A 24,097-nucleotide genomic window follows, 5' to 3' on the forward strand; every position below is an offset into this window, starting at 1 on the left:
ATGGAGAAATACATTCTTCTTTTTGAAATTCGAAAGTTGACCTAATGTTCCTAAAGTAATGTTTTTCTGTTTCTTTGTGTTCATCGATTCTTTTCTAACCGTATGTTAGCTATGTTTTGCGCTGAAAACAAAACAAAGAAAAACAAAAAAGCAACTAAAACACACTCGAATACAAAGTTCCTCCCTACGTTCAGTGGTCGGAGCGATAATTTTTTCTTCATTGTGGTCAGAACTTGCTCAGTAGCCGACAACTCATGTTAAATTGTAAATTTTTGTTGTAGTGCGCCAGGAGCGCGAGCAGCAGAACAGAATGGGAGTGGCAGCTAATTTCCAGGGAGGAATAGCAGTGCCGAACAACAGATACGACCCAGGAATTGGAATAGGGGGACAACAGCCCGCTCAGTTGATGGGAATGCCTATGCCCTCCGAGCACCAGCCACCCCAAGGTGTCAACGAATTGGACCCAAAATGCTCGAGGACTCTGTTCATCGGCAATGTGCCACGAGAGATTGAAGAGACGGACCTGTACAAGATATTCAGGAAATACGGGAAAATTCTCGTAAGCACATCATATACTATTTTATAAATTATCGAAACTACATAAAATACGTGGTAGAACAGTCGAAAATATTGTGTCGTTTAGGATATTGATGTAAAGAGAATGCAATATGGAGAGGTCACCTACGCCTTTGTGCAATATGCCCATTTGATCACGTGTGTCGAAGCAATCAATTGTGAGGAAGGTCGCAAAATTGGCCCCTACAGGTGCAAGGTAAATCAAATTTTGAAAAGCAGCAAAGATTAATGGGAATGTACCAAAAAGCAAAAAAAAATGCAGTTTGTTTCAAAATATTAAAATGGATTTTTGTAGACCAATTTTGCCAAGACGACTCCCTCTGCATGTCTGTGGGCGAGTGGATTGCCAGAAGACGTGAACAAGATGAACTTGAAGAGACATTTCTCAAGGCCCCACCCAGTCAGCTACTTCGTCTTCGACCAGAAGCTGGGAGAGGCCCTCATCTATTATCAAGATGTGAACTCGGCCAGCGAAGTGCTCGCAACAGTCAAGACCAAGAAGATCGACAATACAAGACCATACGTTAGTACATACCCCTTAACTTCTTCCTATTTACACGAGAAGAAGAGTATCAGTATTGCTTTAAAATCAAAAATTCTATTGCAAGCTTTTTTACTAAAAGATTATCACGTAGTCAGATTATAACGAGTTGTTTGGCGTCCAATTGAAGATCTGTTCAGGTCGACTTCTCCAGCAAAGAACATCAAGACTACATCATGAAGTGCATGAAAAACAAGGGTGACGGTGGTACCCGCTATAGCTGCAGTCCATCTCCCAACAGAGGCAGAGGTTACAGCAACTCCCCCATGCGCCGAGACAACAGACGCCGATCCCCCTCTGATAGCCCCCCCAGAGGCGGAGGAGGCCCTGGCACGAGGGGTTCACCGCAAGGCGGTGGACCCGGACGGTTTTCCCCTAGCCGGCGGCATGGCTCTAACAGTAGCAATCGGAGCTCGAGGTCACCTTCTAACAATGGAAACGTCGGAGGACGAGGTGAGATTTCTTTACGAGTGTTCAGCTTTTGAATAATGTTATCTAAATTTCACAGTACTTTCACAGTACTTGTTTTTGTTTAAGAAAATGCAAAGCACTACTCAAAGACGTTTAGTGTATCCAGAAGATCCCTTCAAAACAGCAGATCTAGATCTCCTTCGAAGACCTCAAATTACAGTGGCGGTATGAAAAGCAAAGGACGTCATGAGTCACAAAGCAGTCGGAGCAGCTCTCGGTTGAACAGATCGCCGAATACAAAGACCAAAAAGTACGAAATGAGTTCATCTAATGACGAACACGAGTGGAAGAGTAGCAAGAAAAGTAAAGAGAGAAAGGAGAAAGAAAAGGAAGCTAAAGGAGGTTCCAGCAAACTGACAAACGGAGGAAGTCCCAAGAAACCGACTCTCTCAGTTCCACCCTTTAGGCCGAGTGTGCACCTGTCCAGCAGAAGCACATCGAAAAGCAATAACGAGAAGAAATCGAAGACGAAAGAGTGCAAGTATCTGAAGTCGGAGCGAGGTGTAGTAAAGAATGAGATTCTGTCGGAAGGAGATGTGGAAAATGAGGACAAACTAAGCTCGGAACTGGAGGAGGGCGAGTTCTCGGCTACCAGTAAAAACGCCGATGTGTCAGCTCATAAGACACCATCCGTTACAGAAGCCCAAAAAGAGCCACCAATGTCCGTCTCTGTATCTAACGAGCCATATGAAGAGTGTGACATTATGATGTCAGATCACTCGGACATTGAGGGAGATGTGCTTGACAAGACCTCAGAAGAAAGGGGAGCTGAAGAAGAGTGCAAAATGGACGAGGATGATGATTCAGATAAGACTTCAAAAAACGAGGAGCGCCCCCTGTGTGACGTGGACAGAGGTGGAACGACTGATCTGAAGAACGCCAACTTGCCAGACATACTGAGTAGCCTGAAGAAGAGGCCACTGCATACAATGGACGACTTGAAGATCAACCTGAAAAGCACCGGTCATTTTTTAGAGCTGACTGGGGACGATGTCGGTGAAAATCGTCCCCATTCTCCACGCGTGGCTACTGCGCTGCTGCAAAACAACGCCATTTCACCCAATCTCTCATTCTCATCAACCTCTCTTGACTTGGCAGGATTGAAACATACGGCGAACAAACTCAAAGATGATTTTCCGCTATCGCAAGAAGACTTTGCGTTCAATCCATGTGAAAGTCCAACCAGAGCACTGGATGTGTTTCTTAGCCAAGCTAGAGCCAAAGCCTCAACCTCATCTGCCGCTGCTACTGCGATAGGTGTTGATAAGAAAAGTGGAAACGAACAAGTGAGTCTGATCGCCACTTCCTCAATACCTTCGCTGCCAAGTATGGATTGCAGAGAGAAAGAGGGAGAAGAGCAACACGAGACAGATGAAGACGAAGAGGAAGAGGAGGGAGAGGGAGAAAATGAGGAGGCGATTGGGATAAAAATGAGTGCGATGGAGAATGAACTCCAACTAGAGGACATAAGCTCCCCGGAGCAGTCGTTCAGCGACACAGATACCAATTCTCAGTCTCGTCAACTAGCTCAGCTTCCAAAGCGTCAGCAGCATAAACCGGTTAGTAGCTCCACTGTTAGCTGCCATTTTTTGTTTGAAATTTAATGAATGGATTGAGTATTCAGTTCTCTGAACACCAATGGCAATGTTGGTTTTTCCATGAAGTATTTAAAACGGTCAGCTATTTTAGGAGTTGCTGAGACTTTCGATGGGCGATAGTGTCACCAAACTTGAGAAGTTGGAAGTGAGCATCAGTATAAGTAACCAGATCAACGAGCAGCAAAGTCCACCGAAGGCGAATCGTGACGAAGCGAAACCTCGGATATCCGTTATCACACCATCAGTAGTGTCTCCAATAGCCCAGTTGTTTGTCGCAAAATCTCCAGATACATTGCCAGCACAAAGTGCTTCCACGGTCATGGGTCGCCAAATCAGCTCAAATGGAGAAAACATGAACCCACCTCTGCCCCCATTACCACAACCCGTAGTCATTCCAACAGTGTCGGTGTTCGCTCAACCGACGACACCAACGCTCGATAGTCCGATAAAACCGGCAACTCCTTCTCGGAAGGAACTTAGCTCTATGCCGCCAGCATGGCCTCAATTGGAATACAATCAGAAATCGCCTACAGCAAAGCCTAGTATAATGAGCGATCGTAAAGGCTCAACTGAGCATCAAGTTGTGCATCAAAAAAGAAGTGCTCATGGCCCCAAAGTAATCCCCTTGGAACCTCTACCGGGAGCTCACCCAGTTGATCCAAGGATTGATATTCCGAGTGGACTGGTCGAAACCTCATTAAAGACAGTCACGTATCAGAAAGTCATACCAAAGTCGCCAAGAGGAGACTCTGGCGGCAGTGGCTCGCTTCCAATTACGGAGAGTCAGAGCATCATTGAGGACTGGAAAAGACGTGGGATTGTAAAACCAAAATTCCCGAAAGGCGAACCAGATGAACAGTCAGGGAGCAATTCGAATCCTGCGAACCTGCAGCGTGTAAATGAATTGTTGAATAAGTTCAATGTCACATCTATATTTGATCAGGACTCACAGCGCTTGTCTGTTTTGGATCCAGATAGGAAGGCTGTAAGTAGCGCTGTCTCACCTGCAAGTATCGCTTCCCAGAGGTCCTACGATTTCACATACCCTTCGCCCACAGCATGGGGAAATACTTCGCCTCACGTAGTCCCGCCTGCGTCGAGTGTGCTAAATATTGAAATACCAAGCCCGAGTTCAATTGTGAAAAAGGAGCCGTTGCATGGAATATTGAAGTCTCCAGGCTCAATATCGTCATTGAAATCGGATGAACAAAAAGGAAAATCGAAAGAGGCGCCACCTCCATTCCCAAGTCTGCACGTGAATGTTGGAGCAGTTGCCGCATCGGCACCTAACTCGTTGTGTGAAACTGTTGCGAAGACAGAATCTATTCGCGTGTCAGACAAATACCAACGGAAGCCAGCTGCGGCTGCCTCGAAGCTGACTAAGTTAACGATAAAAACGGAAGACTTTTCGGGAGGACTAGGGAACATTGCCTCCTCCATCCCTTCGCCGGTTAGCTCAGTTTCTAGCAATAGCAGCAGTTGCAATGCTGGAAATGAGTTGAAATCTCCTGCGACTGTTATGACCAAAGTCACGGTGGCTAGTGCTCCCGTAACGCCATTTGCATCGCTGAAAGAACAAGAGCATGCCATAAACAGACCAGTTCTTAGAGATACTGCAGGCAATCAAAGTTCATTAGAAAATACAAGTGAGACAGCTTACGATTTAAATGTCTCCATCGTTAGAAATGAAAGCGAAAGTGACACATCAAATGCTTGTCCAAATACTAAACGTTCGAATAGCATAATTGAACCACTAAGTAAAAGCAATAGTGGTGGTAAGATTTACGCCGAAGAGAAGGATGAAGAACGGTTAATAGTGGACAACAGCCTAAGTTCTACCCAAATCAAAATTGAACCCGAAATATTTAACTCTGTTAATGAGATTGAGAAAGCGAACACTGTAGAGACTACTGTAATAACTAGCAGTAGTAGTGTGGAGAGTGTTTGCACTAATAGAGATCACTCAGATAATGAACAGTCTTCAAAAGTGGAGCAAACTACAGCAAGCAATACAATTAATCTACCAGATGATTCTGTCACCACCAATTCAACGCAGCTTCAGCCCTACATTGACGAACAACCAACAAACCCAAAGGCATCTGATGGCATTACCACAATTGTAACTGCATCTTTGCCTGAAACTAACAATGATGACATTTCGCTCCTAGCTGGTATCAAGATTTCAGCTGCCAAGGATATTGCCGTGAAATCTGAAAATATCGCACAAGTTGAGCAGTATCAAACCGCAACCAAAGAAAAAACGCCTGGAGCTTCTGTGGAAATGCTGAACTCCGCAACTAGCAAGACGACAATCAGTGTCAGTGAAAAGAAGGTGTTCGATAAACTGGCAAGTTTTCATGCTCCTATACCGGAGAAGCCTCGTAGATCTTCTGCTCTTGTTGCGCCCACTAATTGCGAAAAAATCGTGAAGAAAGAGAAGAAATTTAGCTTCTCAGCTAAGCAATCAGAAGTTGTTGGGATCTCCAATCAGCAGCTTTCAAAGAAAAATATTTCGTCTATCAAAGAAAGTCCTTCCAAATGTGCGGACGTAGATATATTTAACAGTTCATCCAAACCGAAGTCCTCAAAGCATAAAGGCTACAAGAAACACTCTCTCGATCATGCTTCAAATGCTCAACAGCAGGTTCAGAATGAAAGAAAGATAAGTGATAAAATGGAGCCTACTTTGGATCGAGGTGAGGAGTCTTCGGAAAATGAAGCCGAAAAGCAGACACTCGAGAAGCTGATGAGTGGGAACCAAACGCAAAATAAAACTACAGCCCAAGCGCAGACTGCGGTAGCTGTCAAAGAAAATGATCAAGCTAAGCAGAACAAAACATCAAATGTTAGCATAGACAGCAATTTAACCAAATCTGGCACAAAGGTTCTCCCAAATATAAGTACGGGCGACAACACTGTTAATGCAGTTCAGAAAGTGACTGGCAAACATCACAAGAAGCATAAAAAAGATAAAGAAGGAAAAAGTGTGAACAGAATAGAGAATGCCGAAGATATGAAAAGCATGAAACAGTTTTTAATGCAGGATGTGAACAAAACTGAAAAAGCAAATTCAGAAAAAAATATTTCAACGCACGAGAAAATGTTACATGTTAAGAAAACGAGTAAAATATGCGCTAGCGACGACCTTCCGAATGCATCTGAGAAGAAAGAAACAAAAAAGGAGCAAGTTTCGCCCTCTGTTTGCAAAGAGAAGGAACTTTTGGAGGTGGAAACAGTTTCTCTCGTGTCACAGACTATTCTTGAACCATTGAAGGTTGAAGTTGAAGAGTCTGTATTAAACAAATCTGAGCAATCTGTTTTGACATCGCTGAAAAGTCATCCTGAGCTTACGGATTATGACACACCTATTCCGGATTACGCAAAATCTAAATCAGCTCCAGTATCGATCGAGAAAGGTGGACACTCTCCTTCAACCCCCAACAGCAGTATGCATAAAAAGAAGCGACCTTACGTTGAAATTGTTGTTGACGAAACTGACGAGCAGGAAAACATCGACTATGTACAGCATCAACTTAGCCGCCCGGATGGAATTGAAATTTGCATCAAGAAGGTTAAACCTGAGCAACTTCCGTTTTCCAATGACGAAGAAGAACATTTTCCAACTCCAGTCAAGAAAGCCAAATTTTCACCTAAGAAACATTCGGTAGATTCAAAAAGGAAAGAAGACGAGAACGTATCATCGCCGATAAAGAAGTCTTCGCCGAAGAGTGCACGAAGTCCTATTTCAGACGATGGTAAAAGTACCGAAGCTGCAAGCGAACGCTCGGCAACTCCGAAATCAGTCGCGAGTTGCACCTCGACCACCGCTGCCGTGTGCAAGGAGTCAGACAGTGAAGAAACTTTGGACGAATTAATCATCGAAGAGTATAGTACATGCTCTAAGCTGTCTCAGTCCGAAACGGAGAAAGAAGCAGACAGCGATAAAGAAAGTGAGTTGAACATAGAATGTGACACATCAGTCTGCGAGTATCAGGAGATCCCGAATGACGAAACATGCGAGAGTCTTGAAGATACTCTGGGCACCTCCTTCAGTACTGACGAAGCCATCGAACCTGATTACAGGGGAAATTTGGAAGTGAATGAAGCTGATATAGATCTGCAAGAGCAAGTCTATTCTGCTGATTGTGAGAAGAACATCAAAGGAAATGATGAATGCGCTACTGTGGAATATTCCTTAGAATCCGCTCCCAGTGGAAACAATTTGAATGCCTTGCAAGCGGAAGACAAAACTTCTACCGCAGAACCAAAGGGAGAAAATGATTGGATAAACATAAACGGAGAAAATTTCCATCGAATGCAAGAGACAAGCTCTGCTAAAAATGGATCTGTCATTCAGCTGGCTGAGACAATCCTCGGAGTAATAGAGTCAAATCTACCATCACAAGAGTCGCTCAGCTCCCGTCATATAGAAAGTCACCAGCCTCAAATTTCTACGTTTGCTCAAAACCCTCTGTCGGCGTACATGGCACAGAACACAACACAATTTGGACAGCAGAGCAGTGTGAGCGATAATCGCCAGGATAAAATGTTCGAATTCTTGGCTGGGCTCTCCACCACCAGTGCAATTACCAACTACTCTGCTATGAGCAGTTCACCAATTCGGCCTCCTGAAAGTTTTAAAGAACCCAAACCGAATATAGCTTCCAGGTTGGATGTGGATTTTACTGAACCAGAAACTACCGAAGACAATGCTACTGATGATACGGAACCAGATCAAAGTATAATCGAGACGTACAAGAGAGTCGAAACAGCGGCACTAGTTGTTGATTCTAACGTAGAGTTTATGCAACAAAATGTTAAGCCATCCGTAGGCCTTGCATCGACCGCGAGCAGCTGTGAGTCCACCGAAGCCGAGTCCAGTATGCACACAGAAAGTAGTGTCAAATCGGAGCTACTCAATGATGTATCAACTAGTGTGCACCAGTTCTCACCAGACGAGACGGAAGCTGACGATGAAGAAACAAAACCAGTGGCGAAGGGACCAACAAGAGGATACAGACGGAGAAAGTCAAAGAGAACTAGATTTTCTAGGCCACCTAGGAAACAAGCTCAGGTGCCTAAAGTAAAAAGTGAAAACGCTGTATCAGACGCAGAATCAGTGGAAACAGCGCAAGTTGAAAGTACAGTGCCAGGAGGACCTGCTATTGACTACCGTTCTTGTCGGAATGAAGAAACTGACGCATTTGTTGAAAAAGTATCTCGCAATGAAATTCCGACTGATCTTCCTCCGCTGCCTGCAAGATTCAACTCCAGTGCGAGTTCTAGCTCCGGCACCTCACTTCCCGAAACACCGACACCTACATCGCCAATTGTAGCGACCATGCATCCAAAGGAGAGGTTGAAAAAACAGTTCAGAGCTTTCATGGCGGCTGAGCACAGTAACAAGTTGGCGAACCTTGGAACGCCAACCACACCAGCATCAGAAGTATCTCTGAGTGCAAGAACAGCCATTAGCGGAAGCAGCAGCAGTCTGCCAAGCTCTGCTAATCTCAATTCAAATATAAAAAGCGAGCAGCTTACAGTGCAGTCACCGATGATATTCTCGTTCAACGAGCCATCACCTCGGATGCATTCACAGCCCAAGGTGAAATCTGAACTAGCATCGCCTGTGTTTGAAAGGACGACTTTTCCTTCCACCATTTCACAGGAGCCTGTTCAGTCAGCCGCGACTATCATTAAACGGGTTGCCGCGCCCAGTAGTGATCCACTGAGGATGCTTGCTCCTACTCACCGAACTGTACCTACAATTTCGCAAGAACTCAGCTTGGAACGGGACAAACGTCGAAACGAATTGAAACAATTAACATCCTTGAGTGATGCAGAAATCGACAATGTCGAGGCCTGCATTGAGTCAGTTCTACAGGATAACAGTATTCTGGTGAAGCGCTTTAGATGTACGGCTGATATTGAACCCAACTGGATTGACCCAGAGGTCCGTGAAAGTGCGGAACTGTTAGAGAGTAGTATCGAGGAATTGACAAATTTCAGACTCTTCCAACGAAGCCGCAAGCGAAATAACGCAGGAGTGCCTGCAGCTCCTGGAAGTAGTATTCTGAACAGGCAGTTCTACTCGTCCAGTATATCGGGTTCAGATTTGCGTGAGCATCGGGCCGTTCCATTGGATAATAGATCGGCTACTCCTTCAAGCTTAGGGTTCCAACTGAGCAACCCTGCGATGTCAACTGCAGAAGCGGCTTCAAATGCAATTCAATCATCGATAGACAGTGTCATTCTCAGACACTCTGAAGTCGGTGGTACAGGTCGCAAGTACTCTGGCCACATCGAGGACATACAACCTGGAGGGCACCCATCTCCCGACATTGTGCAGAATCCCACTACAAAAGGATACGCGAAACATTTGCTTTCGATGTCTAGTTTATCCTCTGGAGACCACGTTAGCAATGCAAAGGAGCCCCGACTTTCCAACTCAGTGTCAAATTACTCTTCTACTTCGAACTCATCCGGACGCATTGCATCACCAACAGCGGCTGTGACTCCCAACTATCAACACAGTAGTGCGGTAGGAAATGCTTTTTCGCCCAAAAGCCTTATCGGGATGCCGCTTCCATTCGATTCCGCAAATCCGCTTCTGCAGAACTTGCACAATAATGCTGCATTTGCTGCCGCAGCAGCATCCAATAATTCCTTACTTCGTTCAGCTGAGGCGTTTAGAATTGAACATTCAGCGGCTAATTCCTTATTGGGAGCAGCAACAAGTTCAGCGAATGCCAGCAGTTCAAGTAGTGGAGCGGGAAATGGAGGAGGAGACATGCATATCAACATCAATTTGATGGCCCATTACCCGGCCTACCATCCAGACATTCTTCCAGCCTTGTATGGAAATCCAAGCCAGTCTGCTCCAACAAGGCTGGTTACATTACAGATACCCTCGACTCCTGTCGATCCTTCGATCGGCATCGAGTCGCACGTGTTTGTCGCCAGAACCAGTAACCTCTACACAATGTTCAATGTGAGCATAATTCATTCATTTTCACTAGTGTCGACTATTTTCCTGCCTTGAATTTGTTGCTGCAATTGCAATGCACTTAATTCGAGTAGTCAACTTAAGTGTGGTCTTGTTTCAATTGTTTCAAATCTTATGCGCGTTTTGGTTTTAGAAGTTGCAGAATATCTGGGAGGGCACAGTAGAACTTAAGAACTCTCAGGCTCAGATGAACTTGAGGTTTCTGGGTGGAAACGTGGCTTTAGCCGTTGGTGCTCTGCATACGACAACTCTCAATATCAATCAACGAATGACACTGGAAGAACAAGAATTGGAAGGACTTACCAGAAACCTACTGGTATTGTACTATTCGTTTGTTTTGTTTTTTTTTCACTCTTATTTCAAATATGCAGCCCAATTTAATAGCAATTATCGGGCTCCAAAAACGGGATAATTGAATATTATGAAGTTAATGAGATGAAGGAATGCGAAATGTTTAGAACGAAGGGGACTACTGCGTGATGCTTGGTCTTCCACACGGCCCTGATCCGACGCAAATTTACACGTCCAATAAAGTGCTGCACTTGGAAGTTGCCAAATACCTGCAACATAAAGAAGCCGCAGGCATTATCAACATCCCGCACAAGTACATGGACCGAGAGGCGAGTTATTTTCCTTAATTAAGCACATCTGCTGATAAATTGCATTGCTAATCAATTGCATTATGCTCAATAAGTGCGGTTTGTTTAACAAAATTATCTTAAGGGAGCTGAATATAAATAAATAATCTGTTTTTATAGACACTGTCAGTGTTGCACATATTCCCACCCTGTGAGTTTGCCCGCAAGTACCTGATGAAGTTGGACCTGTTCCTGCACCTGAACACATCTCCCAGCTCATACCTGCTGTTCATCCTCACTTCAGCTGACGTGGCCGCCAGAAGCTCCAACTCCCAAGATAGATAGCCCATTGTGATCCCCATAAACCCCACCAGAGCAATGGTAACTAAACAGTCGACCGGTGATTTCGACCAAGTAAACGACGTTTAGAAAAAACTTGAAAAGGAGAGGAAGAGAACGCGGAAACTGAAATTAGTTGAACTGATATGCTTTTAGTTGTTGACGTAGACTATTAATAATATGATATATTGGATCGGTGTTGCAAACCTGAAAGTAATTTGCAATATTTTCTAACCTGATGATATTTGTTGTTGTACCTTTTGAAATGTTTCAATTTCCACTTTTATTATTAACGCAATATATTTCATCTATACAAAAAAATTCTGTTGCAAATAAATTTTTGCTACGAAATAACAGCTAGCTAGCGTCGCACAAAAGATTTCCATTAACCAAGTTTCTGGTTTTTTAACTTGAAAAATTTGCTCTTTTTCAGTCCCCTTTCTTTTGAATTTTCTGAATTTCAATTTACGAAAGCCTATTTAAATTGATTTTTGATGTATCAGTCGACCAGGTTTGCCATGAATGTTCCGACAACCTGCTAAGGTCTTTGGGATAATGCTCGCTTTAAAAATAAATGATAATTTCAATAAACGTTTTTTCTTGGAAATTGATCTCTAACGCTATAAAAACAGTGATATTTTTTATCTGATACGATTACACTTGCGATTAGCAAGCGTTCGCTAAGCGGAATCTATACTTTTTTCGCGTTGACAACTAGTTCAACAAAGTCACTGAATCATTTGTGCAGCATTCAATTCTTCTGCAGCAAACCTGCAAAATTTGACAATTCAAATTTACTACTTGGTACTTAGTAGACGGCTAATATGATCCTTTTTTACCTTTCTTGTGGTGTATGATATTTTTGTAATTGAATTTGTTTTTTGATTCATTGATGTAATTTGTAATTTTTACACATGCAAGTTTCTCGAGATCGGGACCTAGACTTTTTTCCCGGAAACAACTTTTCTTACAGTTGTAATTGAACAGGATGTTGCTTTATAATCAAATCAAAGCAACTTCGAGCTCATCGCAATTGGTCAGGAGGTGTTGCAGTTGCCTTTGAAACCTTATGTCAAGAGTTCGAGTCCCGGCCGGACTTTTTCAGTGTCTGAAATTGAATTTTTTTTCGGGAAAAGTTTATTAGACGGTTTTTCAGTTTAAGTTTTATCGGCTTATTTGCCACCCCCACATATTTTGTGCTGCAATCAGTTTACATTTTAGTCCATATGTCGTTGATTAACTCCATTAACTTTCGTCGTTTTCTAAAGTTTTTTTTTCAACTTTTTTTTTAGCTTAGAAGTTTTATTCGACCTAAATTATTTCGGATCTTGTTTTGCTGGCTTAGTGAACTAATTTTGCATCGGTATGAGCTTTGAAAAAGTTTGTGTATGTTTTTAATAAATTTGGTCGGGTGGTAGTATAAAAGTTTAAAAATCAACCTTTTTAATAGCTCCAAATTTTTTTATGATAATTTCTTTAGTCGAGAATTTCCTTAGACAAGACTTTCCTTTGATGTCGGCTTAGTAAACGCTTGAAAAATACTAAGAGGTTGTTAACTTCTGGTGGCTGCGTTTCTTGTCTGTTTTTTTGAGATTGAAGTTGCGTATTTTTTCTTTTCCAATCACTTGGCGTCTTATCACGTGTTTTTGGCTTAGTGGTCGTTCGTAAAACACTAAAAACTTGCTTAATCCTGGTGTTAGTGTTTCTCGTCTGTTTTTCTGTGATTGAATTTTTCGTTATTTCTATCTCAAAGACCATCTAGTAGCTTACACTGCATCACTCCGCGTTGCTTCTGTGTTAGAAATATTATCATTTTGTTTAAGCTGATGCCAGGGTATGAGCGTTTTGAGGAGAAAAAATTTTAATTTCTATTTTTCGCCGCACGTGAGCGTCACTTTTTTTCGATGTAATAACGATTGGTTTTACAACCTTGAGTATGAATACAAAAAGTTTGGAAAAGTTCATTTAGACCGTATGCCGAATTGTATAAAAATCGAGGGTCGTAGGATTAAGGAAGCGAGCCAAAATTTAGCATCATCCATGCGATAACTGCAAAAAAACCTTTGTCTAGAAATGTGACCTATTTTTCAAATTTATATATGCAAACTGATATATGATCATTTTTTGTATGCAACTGTGTAATAATCTGACACTCGCTTCCATTGAGCAGACGGCCATAATTGATCTTTTTAATTTTTGTTTCTTGTTTCGACTTCCTTTTGCCAAAAATTTGATTTTACAGTTTGTCTGAGGCGAAGCGGAACATCGCACAACTTCCGATACAAAAATGAATGACTATGTTTGCCAGCAAATGAAAAGAAAAATCAAACATTGAAAAAAAAGCGTTCAAATTAATCGTTCTTTTTGCTGAAAAGACTAATAAAAATTCCAAAGTTCCTGTAACAAAAATACCGGAAACAATAAAAGCTTTACAAAGAGCTTTAAAATTTCAAATTGATAAAATCGAAACTGGGATTTTTTCTTTGGGAGCTAAGGTCGCAAAATAAGCGGACACGAAAATCTGAAGTATTCAAAGTTTTCTGGGATTTATTGTCTCAAGCATGTATGTTACCAAATGCTCAGAACACTACTCGAATTTAGTTCCCAAAGAGCGGTGTACGCTGAAATAATTTTTAAATTGAGTAAAATGCCCAAGTCAACGCGGCAAACAAACAAAAATCCGATAAAAAGTTCTGACACGCTGACAATTTTCCGCTTACAAAAAAAATTTGATTCTGGCAGGGTTCAAACCAATGACTTTTGTCTCTATAGGCAGGAGCGTTAGGCAGATTCAAGTGATTCTGCGAATCGAATTATTGTTTCATAAAAAGTCTTTATTCCGGTTTGATAACACTTGTTAATTGCCAGAGTAAACAACTGCTCTTATCAGCGCGATGATCTAAACCTTACCCCTGAACCTTACCCCGTATGCTTACCCCTGAACCTTACCCATATGTTTACACCTGAACGCTTATCGCTGAACCTTACCCCGTATGCTTACCCCTGAATTACCCATATGTTTACACCTGAACGCTTATCGCTGAACCTTACCCCGTATGCATACCTTACCTGAAACTTACCCGTATGCTTACACTTGAACGCTTACCCCTGAACCTTACCCCGTATGCTTACCCCAGCACCTTATCCGTTTGCTTACACCTGAACGCTTAACCCTGAACCTTACCCCGTATGCTTACCCCTGAGCCTTACCCGTTTGCTTACACCTGAACGCTTACCCCTGAACCTTACCCCGCATGCTTACCTCTGAACCTTACGCGTATGCTTAGACATGAACGCTTACCCCTGAACCTTACCCCGTATACTTACCCCTGAACCTTACCCCGTATACTTACCCCTGAACCTTACCCCGTATGCTTACCCCTGAACCTTAACCGTTTGCTTACACCTGAAACTTACCCGTATGCTTACACTTGAACGCTTACCCCTGAACCTTACCCCGTATGCTTACCCCAGCACCTTATCCGTTTGCTTACACCTGAACGCTTACCCCTGAACCTTACCCCGCATGCTTACCTCTGAACCTTACGCGTATGCTTAGACATGAACGCTTACCCCTGAACCTTACCCATATACTTACCCCTGAACCTTACCCCGTATACTTACCCCTGAACCTTACCCCGTATGCTTACCCCTGAACCTTAACCGTTTGCTTACACCTGAACGCTTAACCCTGAACCTTACCCCTGAGCATTACCCGTTTGCTTACACCTGAACGCTTACCCCTGAACCTTACCCCGCATGCTTACCTCTGAACCTTACCCGTATGCTTACAACTGAACGCTTACCCCTGGACCTTACCCCGTATGCTTACCTCTAAACCTTACGCGTATGCTTAGACATGAACGCTTACCCCTGAAGCTTACCCCGTATGCTTACCCCTGAACCTTACCCCGTATGCTTTTACCTGAACCTTACCCCGTATGCTTACCCCTGAACCTTACCCCGTATGCTTACCCCTGAACCTTCCGCGTATGCTTACACCTGAACGCTTATCGCTGAACCTTACCCCGTATGCTTACCCCTGAAACTTACCCGTATGCTTACACTTGAACGCTTACCCCTGAACCTTACCCCGTATGCTTACCCCAGCACCTTATCCGTTTGCTTACACCTGAACGCTTAACCCTGAACCTTACCCCGTATGCTTACCCCTGAGCCTTACCCGTTTGCTTACACCTGAACGCTTACCCCTGAACCTTACCCCGCATGCTTACCTCTGAACCTTACGCGTATGCTTAGACATGAACGCTTACCCCTGAACCTTACCCCGTATACTTACCCCTGAACCTTACCCCGTATACTTACCCCTGAACCTTACCCCGTATGCTTACCCCTGAACCTTAACCGTTTGCTTACACCTGAAACTTACCCGTATGCTTACACTTGAACGCTTACCCCTGAACCTTACCCCGTATGCTTACCCCAGCACCTTATCCGTTTGCTTACACCTGAACGCTTAACCCTGAACCTTACCCCGTATGCTTACCCCTGAGCCTTACCCGTTTGCTTACACCTGAACGCTTACCCCTGAACCTTACCCCGCATGCTTACCTCTGAACCTTACGCGTATGCTTAGACATGAACGCTTACCCCTGAACCTTACCCATATACTTACCCCTGAACCTTACCCCGTATACTTACCCCTGAACCTTACCCCGTATGCTTACCCCTGAACCTTAACCGTTTGCTTACACCTGAACGCTTAACCCTGAACCTTACCCCTGAGCATTACCCGTTTGCTTACACCTGAACGCTTACCCCTGAACCTTACCCCGCATGCTTACCTCTGAACCTTACCCGTATGCTTACAACTGAACGCTTACCCCTGGACCTTACCCCGTATGCTTACCTCTAAACCTTACGCGTATGCTTAGACATGAACGCTTACCCCTGAAGCTTACCCCGTATGCTTACCCCTGAACCTTACCCCGTATGCTTTTACCTGAACCTTACCCCGTATGCTTACCCCTGAACCTTACCCCGTATGCTTACCCCTGAACCTTCCGCGTATGCTTACACCTGAACGCTTACGCCTGAACCTTACCCCGTATGCTTACCCCTGAACCTTACCCGTATGCTTACGCCTGAACTTTACCCAGTATATTTACACCTGAACGCTTTTACGCGTATGGTCAACCCTGAACGCTTACCCCTGAACCTTACCCCGTATGCTTACCCCTGAACTTTACCCGTACGCTTACACCTGAACGCTTACCCCTGAACTTTACCCCGTATGCTTACCCCTGAACCTTACCCCGTATGCTTGCCCCTGAACCTTACCCCGTATGCTTACACCTAAACGCTTTTACCCGTATGCTTACACCTGAACGCTTACCCCCTGAATCTTATCCCGTATGCTTACCCCTTAACTTTACCCGCATGCTTACACCTGAACCTTACCCCGTAAGCTTACCCCTGAACCTTACCCCGTAAGCTTACCCCTGAACCTTACCCGTATGCTTATACCTGAACGCTTTTATCCGTATGCTTACCACTGAACCTTACCCCGTATGCTTACCCCGATGCTCTGAACCTTACCCCGTATCAGTGCGATGCTCTGAACCTTACCTCATAAACTGCACAATCTTTTGAGGTCTATGGGGTAAGATTTGCTTTAAAAACAATTGGTCATTTTCAAAAAAAAACAATAATTAAATGTTTTTGTTTCGGGAAACCATCCCCCAAAGTAGTATAAAACTTAAAAGCTATCTTTTTGCAAATCACAAAATATTATAAACACCAAATTCAACTTCCAATGGTCTATATTATGGACTAAGTTTCCGCTTACTTGTTAATACTACAAGTTATTTGTCAATTGTTTACTTAATTTTCCCACTCGGCATCTTTTAAGCCCTTATAAATAAAACTTTACAAAAAATGATCACAGGTGAAAACTTTTTTGAAATTGAGCTTAGGAAAAAAATAATTTTTGGTGGTATACAAAACATTTGGTCAAAAAAATGCTAGTTGAAAGTCAAAAATGTCTGGAGAAAAATAACCAACCCGAGCATATTTCTTCGAAAGTCGGAATAAAAATAAATTTATATTTGACATGATACTGAAGTAAATTTTTGATGTCATTTTTTTCAGGGTTGATGCCAGGTCATTTTTTTGATGTAACAATTAGGTTTGAAAGGTTGAGTATAGATACAAAATTTGTTTTAATTAGTTCAATTAGTCGTAATAGAGTTCAAATTTTTACATTGTTTGCGAAGATGCTTGCTCAGCAAGAACCCCTCTAAAACTACTGGCCAAGCTACTGGCTAATTTACGCCTTCAGAAGATGATTTCTCAATTTCTTGTCCAGTCCTTTCTTTGATTTCTTCTAGCATGTCAAATTTGAAAATGATGTACCAGTCGACCCAACTTTTTGATACCTGTTAGTGCGCGAAAGTTTAACAAATAAGATGCAAAATCCCCTTTGAAGTTATGAGGTCGAAACAATTAATTGGCTTAACTTAGTTATCTTTTTTCTAATTTCACGCCATTTTTAAAGCGTTAAGACATCTGTGGGTGCGATTAGAAGCATCAAAAGCTTTTGTTTATGATAAATTGTCCAAAATATTTTTCACTGTTTACTTCAATACTTGCAACTAATTTATTTCACATTTTTATTATTAAAGAACAATTAGCTATTTAATTTTGGAAGCAAAATTTATTTGTCTGAACTTTCCTTTTTGCATGGTTAATTGAGCAACCGCAACAACAAAAATTAACGATCAAATTTTCATTTAGATCACCACAATGAAGGTTTGCATTCGAATTTTCATTTAGATCACCACAATGAAGGTTTGCATTCGAATTGTTTGTTTTTGAATTATCTGCGTTTCATTTTTGTCGTTATGTGTTGCATTAAGTTGCAAATTATTTGAACTAAAAGTTTTCCATAAACTCGTTTTTTTTTCTTTTCTCGACTTGAACACAAATTTTTCTTTCATGTATGCAACGGTTTTTCTAGGCTAGCGGTTGGCATCAATACGTTGGCGATTGCGTTTTTAATTAAAGTCTTGTCTAACAAAACTTTATCAATTTTTTATCTATAAGTTTTACTTTTTGGAAACCAACGACATATTTTGAGCATGTCTGAACATTAAGTCTGTTCGCAATTTTTAGTTTTTCTCATTGAATGTTGGTTTTAAGTTAACCAACTCCGGTTTGACATGCTTGTAGTTTTTCTTTAATTTTCATTCATTTGGATAAAAGGGTTGCCGTTTAATATATATTGGCTTAGTCTTCTGACATAAAAATTTTCTTATTCTTTGAAAATCATTATGGCAAAAAACTGTTGTCGGTCTGCGGATGCATGGAGATTTCCATTAAGAGCCGAATATATATAGTTAACGAGATACGATGGATTTTACAAAGTTTGAAAGAAAAATTCAAAATAAATTTAAATTCAATTTCTTTCTTACCCGCCGTTGCCTGCTAACGAAGATTTAGTTGAGTGTTCCGATTTAAGTCAAAAATTGACCGTCCAGATATGGATGATTTTACGAAATTTCCGTAAATTGAAATAATTACGTACCCGTGATTGCCTGCTAACGGGGTTGCAGTTTAGGGTTCCGTTTCTAATGCAAAAACTACATCTCTCAAAAGCGCGTATTTTTGAACATATAAGTTTGAGGATTCTTTCAAAATTCTCTTACTTCTTATAGTTAAGGAACCACATACATAGCTAGGGTAGGCGTTTGTGGTCCATATGGCCCCGTTGTCTATCCTCTCCGAGTCTCATTTCTGATGATTATCAACGATGAATTGCTCAATTTATGTTATGATTGACCGGAGAAATTTATTCCTTCTTTCTCTCTTTAGGTAGTATATCTCCCGCGTTAATTGTTCAAAAATTATTTTTCAATACGAGGAAAAATAATTTTGTCTCCAAATAAAATTTTTGTTTTATTTTGGTTTTTAAAAACTACCTGTGTTGTTCATTTTAGATTTTTAACTGGTCAGAACCTTGAGCTACTTGCGCAGCAACCGGCACTTCTAGTTGAAACTAGGATGTTTGAATAGTTGTAATTTAAATTGTTCAGTCGCGTGTTGTCTGAACCAATTTCTTTGTTGATTCTACTGAGTTTCAAAATTCTATAGGGTAGTTTTTTTAAGAGACCTGGTTACAAGCTGAATGTTAAATTTTGCAAATAAACTAGAGATTAATTTTTGTTTGGTGTTTTAGACAAGTTTTTCCAAAAAAGATTTCATTGAAACTTGAAAAAAAAATAGTAAGTCACATCTTTGCTCCTCAAGCGACTCAAAAAGAGGCCTTTCAATAAATATAATTAAAGCTGAAACCTTTAGACCAAATAACGAAAAAAAAACGATATACTGTTAATTTACAACCAGCATAGATAAACTAGTTTCGAAAAACTGACACTTATGGGTTGAGTTATAATTTTTGCTAGTAAGCTGGAGGAGTTAGAATGTGAATGACCCCAATTGCCGATAGAGAAACGAAGGTTTTTCTATGCCTAAGTTCGCTCGGAGCTTTCCACCGCTCATCCCGAATATTGAAAATTTATTCCAGAATAGTAACCCGGGTACTCTACTTTTTCCCCCGTTGAGACCTATTCACATAAACCGCTGGTGAAAGATTACGTGCTTCATAACAAATTCAAAACTAACGAATGCTTTTGCTCATTTAGACTAGAGGTAACGTCCATGCTCGGGACAAGAAAGACTAGGAGTTCGAGTTCCAGCGGGGACTTTTTTCTTGCTTTATAAAAATTCGAATATCCTGTCTGCTTACTTTTATCGGCTGTTCTCGCAGCAGGCACTTTTATCTATAAGGTTCAGCTATTTCGATCATTGTAGAAAGCCATATTTAAAATTTATAATGGTGTGAGCAATTGAGTTCCAAGATTTCGTGAAACTTCCGCTTTTTTGGCTTGTTTATCGATCTAGTTGCCTCGTGTTATGCCCAACTCTGCTCAAAACAGAATTTTATGCTTTCTTTCACTATCTTTCTTCTCGCTTTAACTATCTCTCAAGCTATTGTTGTGTTGTATCTTTGAAGACAAAACTTAGGCTGAAACTACATGTTAGTCTAGCCACAAGCTTTGCTATTACATTTTCACTGAATGAAATTTTTTTTAGAAACTAAGATTCAAAAAACGTTTATTTAACATCTGCAATTCAATTACATTTACTATCATTTTAATTTTAAACCAACAAATTTCATGAAAGTATTCCCAAATCAAGTGCAATACAAAAATATCTGTATATAAATTTTTCTTGTCACATAAATTTATCAATTAAATTGGTAGCGTTTGACACAGCCACCGCAAATTAAAACATAGCCAACAGAAAGTCGGAAAAATGTTAATGAACTGCTGGAAAACTTAAAAATTAGCATTGAGAATTTTTAATATTCCGAAATTCAAAAATAATATTTCCTGAATTTTTGAATTTCAAAAATCACTCTGAATTTCAAGATTCATTTACCCGTCGCGATAAAACTAATCCAAAATAAAAAAAATGGATGAGTACGGTAATTTTTCATACCAATTTCGTTCATTAATATTTATGAAATTGACACTAAAAATGAAATTGACACGAAATAAATACAGGAAAGAATTTGTCAAGCAATGTCTTATCATCAGTCCAGGAGATCAGTTTACACAATCAATTTACTCAAGGAATGAAGGATTTAGTTATTGATGACAATTCTAGATTGATCGTCAGAAAATTTCATGCTATTTTGAAATTCATCGATCTTAGCTTTCCCGATACACTCATTAAAGCTCGCCCTTGATTTCAGTGGAAAAAAGGTACAAATGTGATTGAGGGATTCCTTAATGTGAATATACAGCCTCAAAACTGGTGCTAGGGATTTTAGCAGAGCAACCTTGTAGCGGCTCAGAACAATTGGTCAGCTAAAAGACTCATTTTTCATTTGTTATGCGAAAAGATCGGTCCCCCTTAAAATTGTTCTATTAATTTCCCCAGTGATGTTAATCTGAGCATCGAATAAATTACCGTAAATAAGGCAGTTTAATTACGTTCGAGAAAGTTTTGAACGATTGACCGGGGCATACTGATTTATTTAATTGCTGTATTTGCTTGAAATTAGTGTGGATGGAACTATTCAAGCATGCCCATGTTTTATTTAAAGGAAAACGGATAATGCAAAACAGTCGCAATGCACATTATAGTTTTATTTCTCTCCTAGAATGGTTATTTATACTTTGAGCACACTAGACGTTTTAAAATCTAGTTTACTCAATTATACGCCAAAGAAGTTGGTGGTGCTAAGTATTTTAGCAGACCAGTTTTGTAGCAGACCGATCTGTAGCAAACTAAGAATTAGCGAGCCAGAACCCAAGACGAGGGAAGGTCCACCAAAGACTGAGCGTCTTTTTACGTCTTTCAATCAATGATTTGTCAATTGCATTCCTTTGGTCGGCTAATAGACTTTTTATGTTAAAAAATAGTCTGCTAAAAGATCGGTCTCCACAGTTCGTGTTATCGCAAAGAGCATGCTATTTTTATACTGCTATTTGTGCGTATCCAGCTTCAGAAAATACGCATCACTATCACGTGCTTACAATAAGGCGACCTCTGTCTATTTACTTAAAATCATTCGACCACACTTGGTAAAGAAACCATGTGTTTGTGGTTTGAACACAAGGCTAGCAAGAGTATACAACCACTGTACAACAAAACCTCCAGATCAATTCAGGTAGTTCAGTTCAGAAAATCATAAGCAAACTCAACAAAATTCATACTACTGTACAACAATGTACTACTGTCAGAATAAATTAACAGATATAATCAACCAAATCTAGTCAAAACGTCGCATCTTGTCAACTAACCCCCCCCCCCCCCTCCCTTCACCCTCTCGGTACGCCTCCACTAGTTACCTTGTAAAAAGTTTCCATCCCTATTAGGAACTAATTCAACGATTACCTTTGTACCTTGTAACGAGTTCACCCCTTTTGCAATAGGGGGAGGGGGGGTGGGGTGGGGTGTGAAACAAGATACAATACAACTTTTGAAGCATTAAATAAAATTGAAAAATTGACACCAGTAAATTTCTGTGACCATTGAGCAAGCGGCAGATGAAGTATTGCTGAATACATCAGTGAGCAATACCACAAAAAGTTATGAAATAGTAACTATTGCAAGCAGAGTCAAACTAAACTAAATTTGGCATGGTAACTTATAACAAACCTATCAATATCAATAACTAGCAAGGCATTAATACAGAATTAAGACATCGAAATGAGATCAAACTTCAGGAGAAAAGTAGAGATTCCATGATGATACTGGAAAAGCGAACTCAATCCAGGTGCAAAAAGATAGTCTTCAAGACTTTCGGCAGAAAATATTACCCGCTCATTAACCTTCAAAGAGATGTTTGACTAAAATATTTTCTACCCTTGGTATTTAGCATAGTTTCAATATGAATTTAATTTTAAAAAGTGTCAGTCACTGACTCTTACGCATTAGAAGTATTAAAAACAGAGCCTTCTTTGACGCCGAGTTCTGAGTCGCCTTTCCTCGTCCTTTTTAGAGACGGACGTTTCGCCTGCACAAACACTTCATCTTGTTTGTCCCCTGTTGGGTTATGAACTATATCCACGGGAATTTTCGTAAGATTGTCCTCGCTACTAGACTCTTGGTATTTTTCAGCTTCTTTCCTAAACTCAGACAAAAAGTAAACCAGACTTCTCGTATCAGGGCAAATCACTTAATGTTCCGAACGCCCCTTAGGATTCAAGGAATAAGCAATCTTTCCAAGACACTTAAAAATAGACAATACTAGCAAGCCTGTCTCAAATGATTAATCAGCTCGCAAAAATTAGTGGTTCTGCTCAAGCTATGAAACAGTTTTATGAAACAGTTTTTTCATGAATCAAATTGGAGGTCGCGAAAACTTTCTGAGCAATCTACTCCAGATATGAAACTCTGAGATATTCTCTAACTCATATAGCGAATCAGATGACAAAAAGTTTAATTATTTCTATTGAAACTATTTAAGCGATGGAACATGGCAAAATTTCGAGCTATTTCATGAAAGGAATCGGATTGCGAATAGTTTAAGTTTTTCTATTGGAGTCAAATTAAACTCTTCTAAGCGAAATAATCGAACAATCAAACTTTGAAAAATTTCGAGCTGTTTCAAGCTATGAAAATTTGAAATACTTCAAGTTGTTTCTTAGACCAAAAAGTTTTGTGAAAAATAAGATTTTATGAATGAAGCTAGTCAAGCTATGAATTTTTGAAAAACTTCTTATTATTACATAGACCGAATCGGTTTGCAACAAAAATCATGTTTTTCATAAGCAAACCACTCAAACTATGAAGCTTTGAAATATTTCAATTTGATTTACAGATCATATCGGTTCGCTACAAATTCAAACTATGAAGCCTTGAAATAATCCAAGTTGTTTTTAAGACCGAATCATGTTGCAAAAAGTGGCAGAAAGCTAAGTATTTCAAGTTATCTCCTAGACCGAATCAGTTCGCAAAAGTAAGGAGTTTTTTAGCCATTCCAGCTATGAAACTTAGAAATAATGGAACGATTCGGTTCGCAAAATGTTTAAGTTTTTCTGAAAAATTCATTGAAGCCATGAAATTTCCAATTATTTCTAGTTTATATATAGAGCGAAAATTTTTGCAAAAAAAAATCCTATGGAAGCTATTCAAGCAAGAAAATTTTAAAACATTTCAAGGTTTTTACTGGAGCAAATCAGTTCGCAAAAAATTGAAGCATTTCTAAGCTAGCTATTGAAGCTATGAAACTTCGAAACAATTCAGGTTAATTCATAGATCTAATGGGTTTGCAAAAATTTTGATTTTCTAAGGCAAGCTATTGAAGCTATGAATTTCGAAACTTTTCAATATGTTTCTTAACCACAAATTTTTCTAAGCAAGCTTTTTCAGCTATGTATCTTTAAATTATTTCAAACTATTTCATAGACCGAATCATTTTGCGAACAGCTTAACTTGTTCTAATCAAGCTATT

General features: G+C 40.6%; 2 protein-coding genes across 5 annotated transcripts in view; one reads left to right on the top strand and one right to left on the bottom strand.

The window, feature by feature from the left end:
- LOC134840602 (uncharacterized) overlaps positions 1-11,454 on the top strand; it is a 36,203-nt gene extending 24,749 nt beyond the window's left edge. For 2 of the 4 annotated variants that reach the window (XM_063856526.1, XM_063856527.1), the window contains 9 exons: positions 282-559; positions 644-772; positions 872-1,099; positions 1,258-1,570; positions 1,655-3,147; positions 3,278-10,177; positions 10,326-10,508; positions 10,651-10,812; positions 10,951-11,454. In XM_063856526.1, coding sequence (XP_063712596.1) covers positions 282-559; positions 644-772; positions 872-1,099; positions 1,258-1,570; positions 1,655-3,147; positions 3,278-10,177; positions 10,326-10,508; positions 10,651-10,812; positions 10,951-11,115 — 9,851 coding nt within the window. In that variant the 3' untranslated portion in view covers positions 11,116-11,454. The remainder of the gene's footprint in view (positions 1-281; positions 560-643; positions 773-871; positions 1,100-1,257; positions 1,571-1,654; positions 3,148-3,277; positions 10,178-10,325; positions 10,509-10,650; positions 10,813-10,950) is intronic. The other 2 variants (XM_063856529.1, XM_063856528.1) reach the window with 1 other exon arrangement.
- A 10,587-nt stretch (positions 11,455-22,041) lies between these two features.
- LOC134839851 (sodium-dependent lysophosphatidylcholine symporter 1-like) overlaps positions 22,042-24,097 on the bottom strand; it is a 220,051-nt gene continuing 217,995 nt past the window's right edge. Inside the window, exon 9 of the mRNA XM_063855474.1 lies at positions 22,042-22,769. Within this exon, the coding sequence (XP_063711544.1) occupies positions 22,568-22,769 (202 nt within the window). The 3' untranslated portion in view covers positions 22,042-22,567. The remainder of the gene's footprint in view (positions 22,770-24,097) is intronic.

The sequence above is a fragment of the Symsagittifera roscoffensis genome, chromosome 2, assembly GCF_963678635.1.
Source record: "Symsagittifera roscoffensis chromosome 2, txSymRosc1.1, whole genome shotgun sequence".
NCBI classification, from domain to species: Eukaryota; Metazoa; Xenacoelomorpha; order Acoela; family Convolutidae; genus Symsagittifera; species Symsagittifera roscoffensis.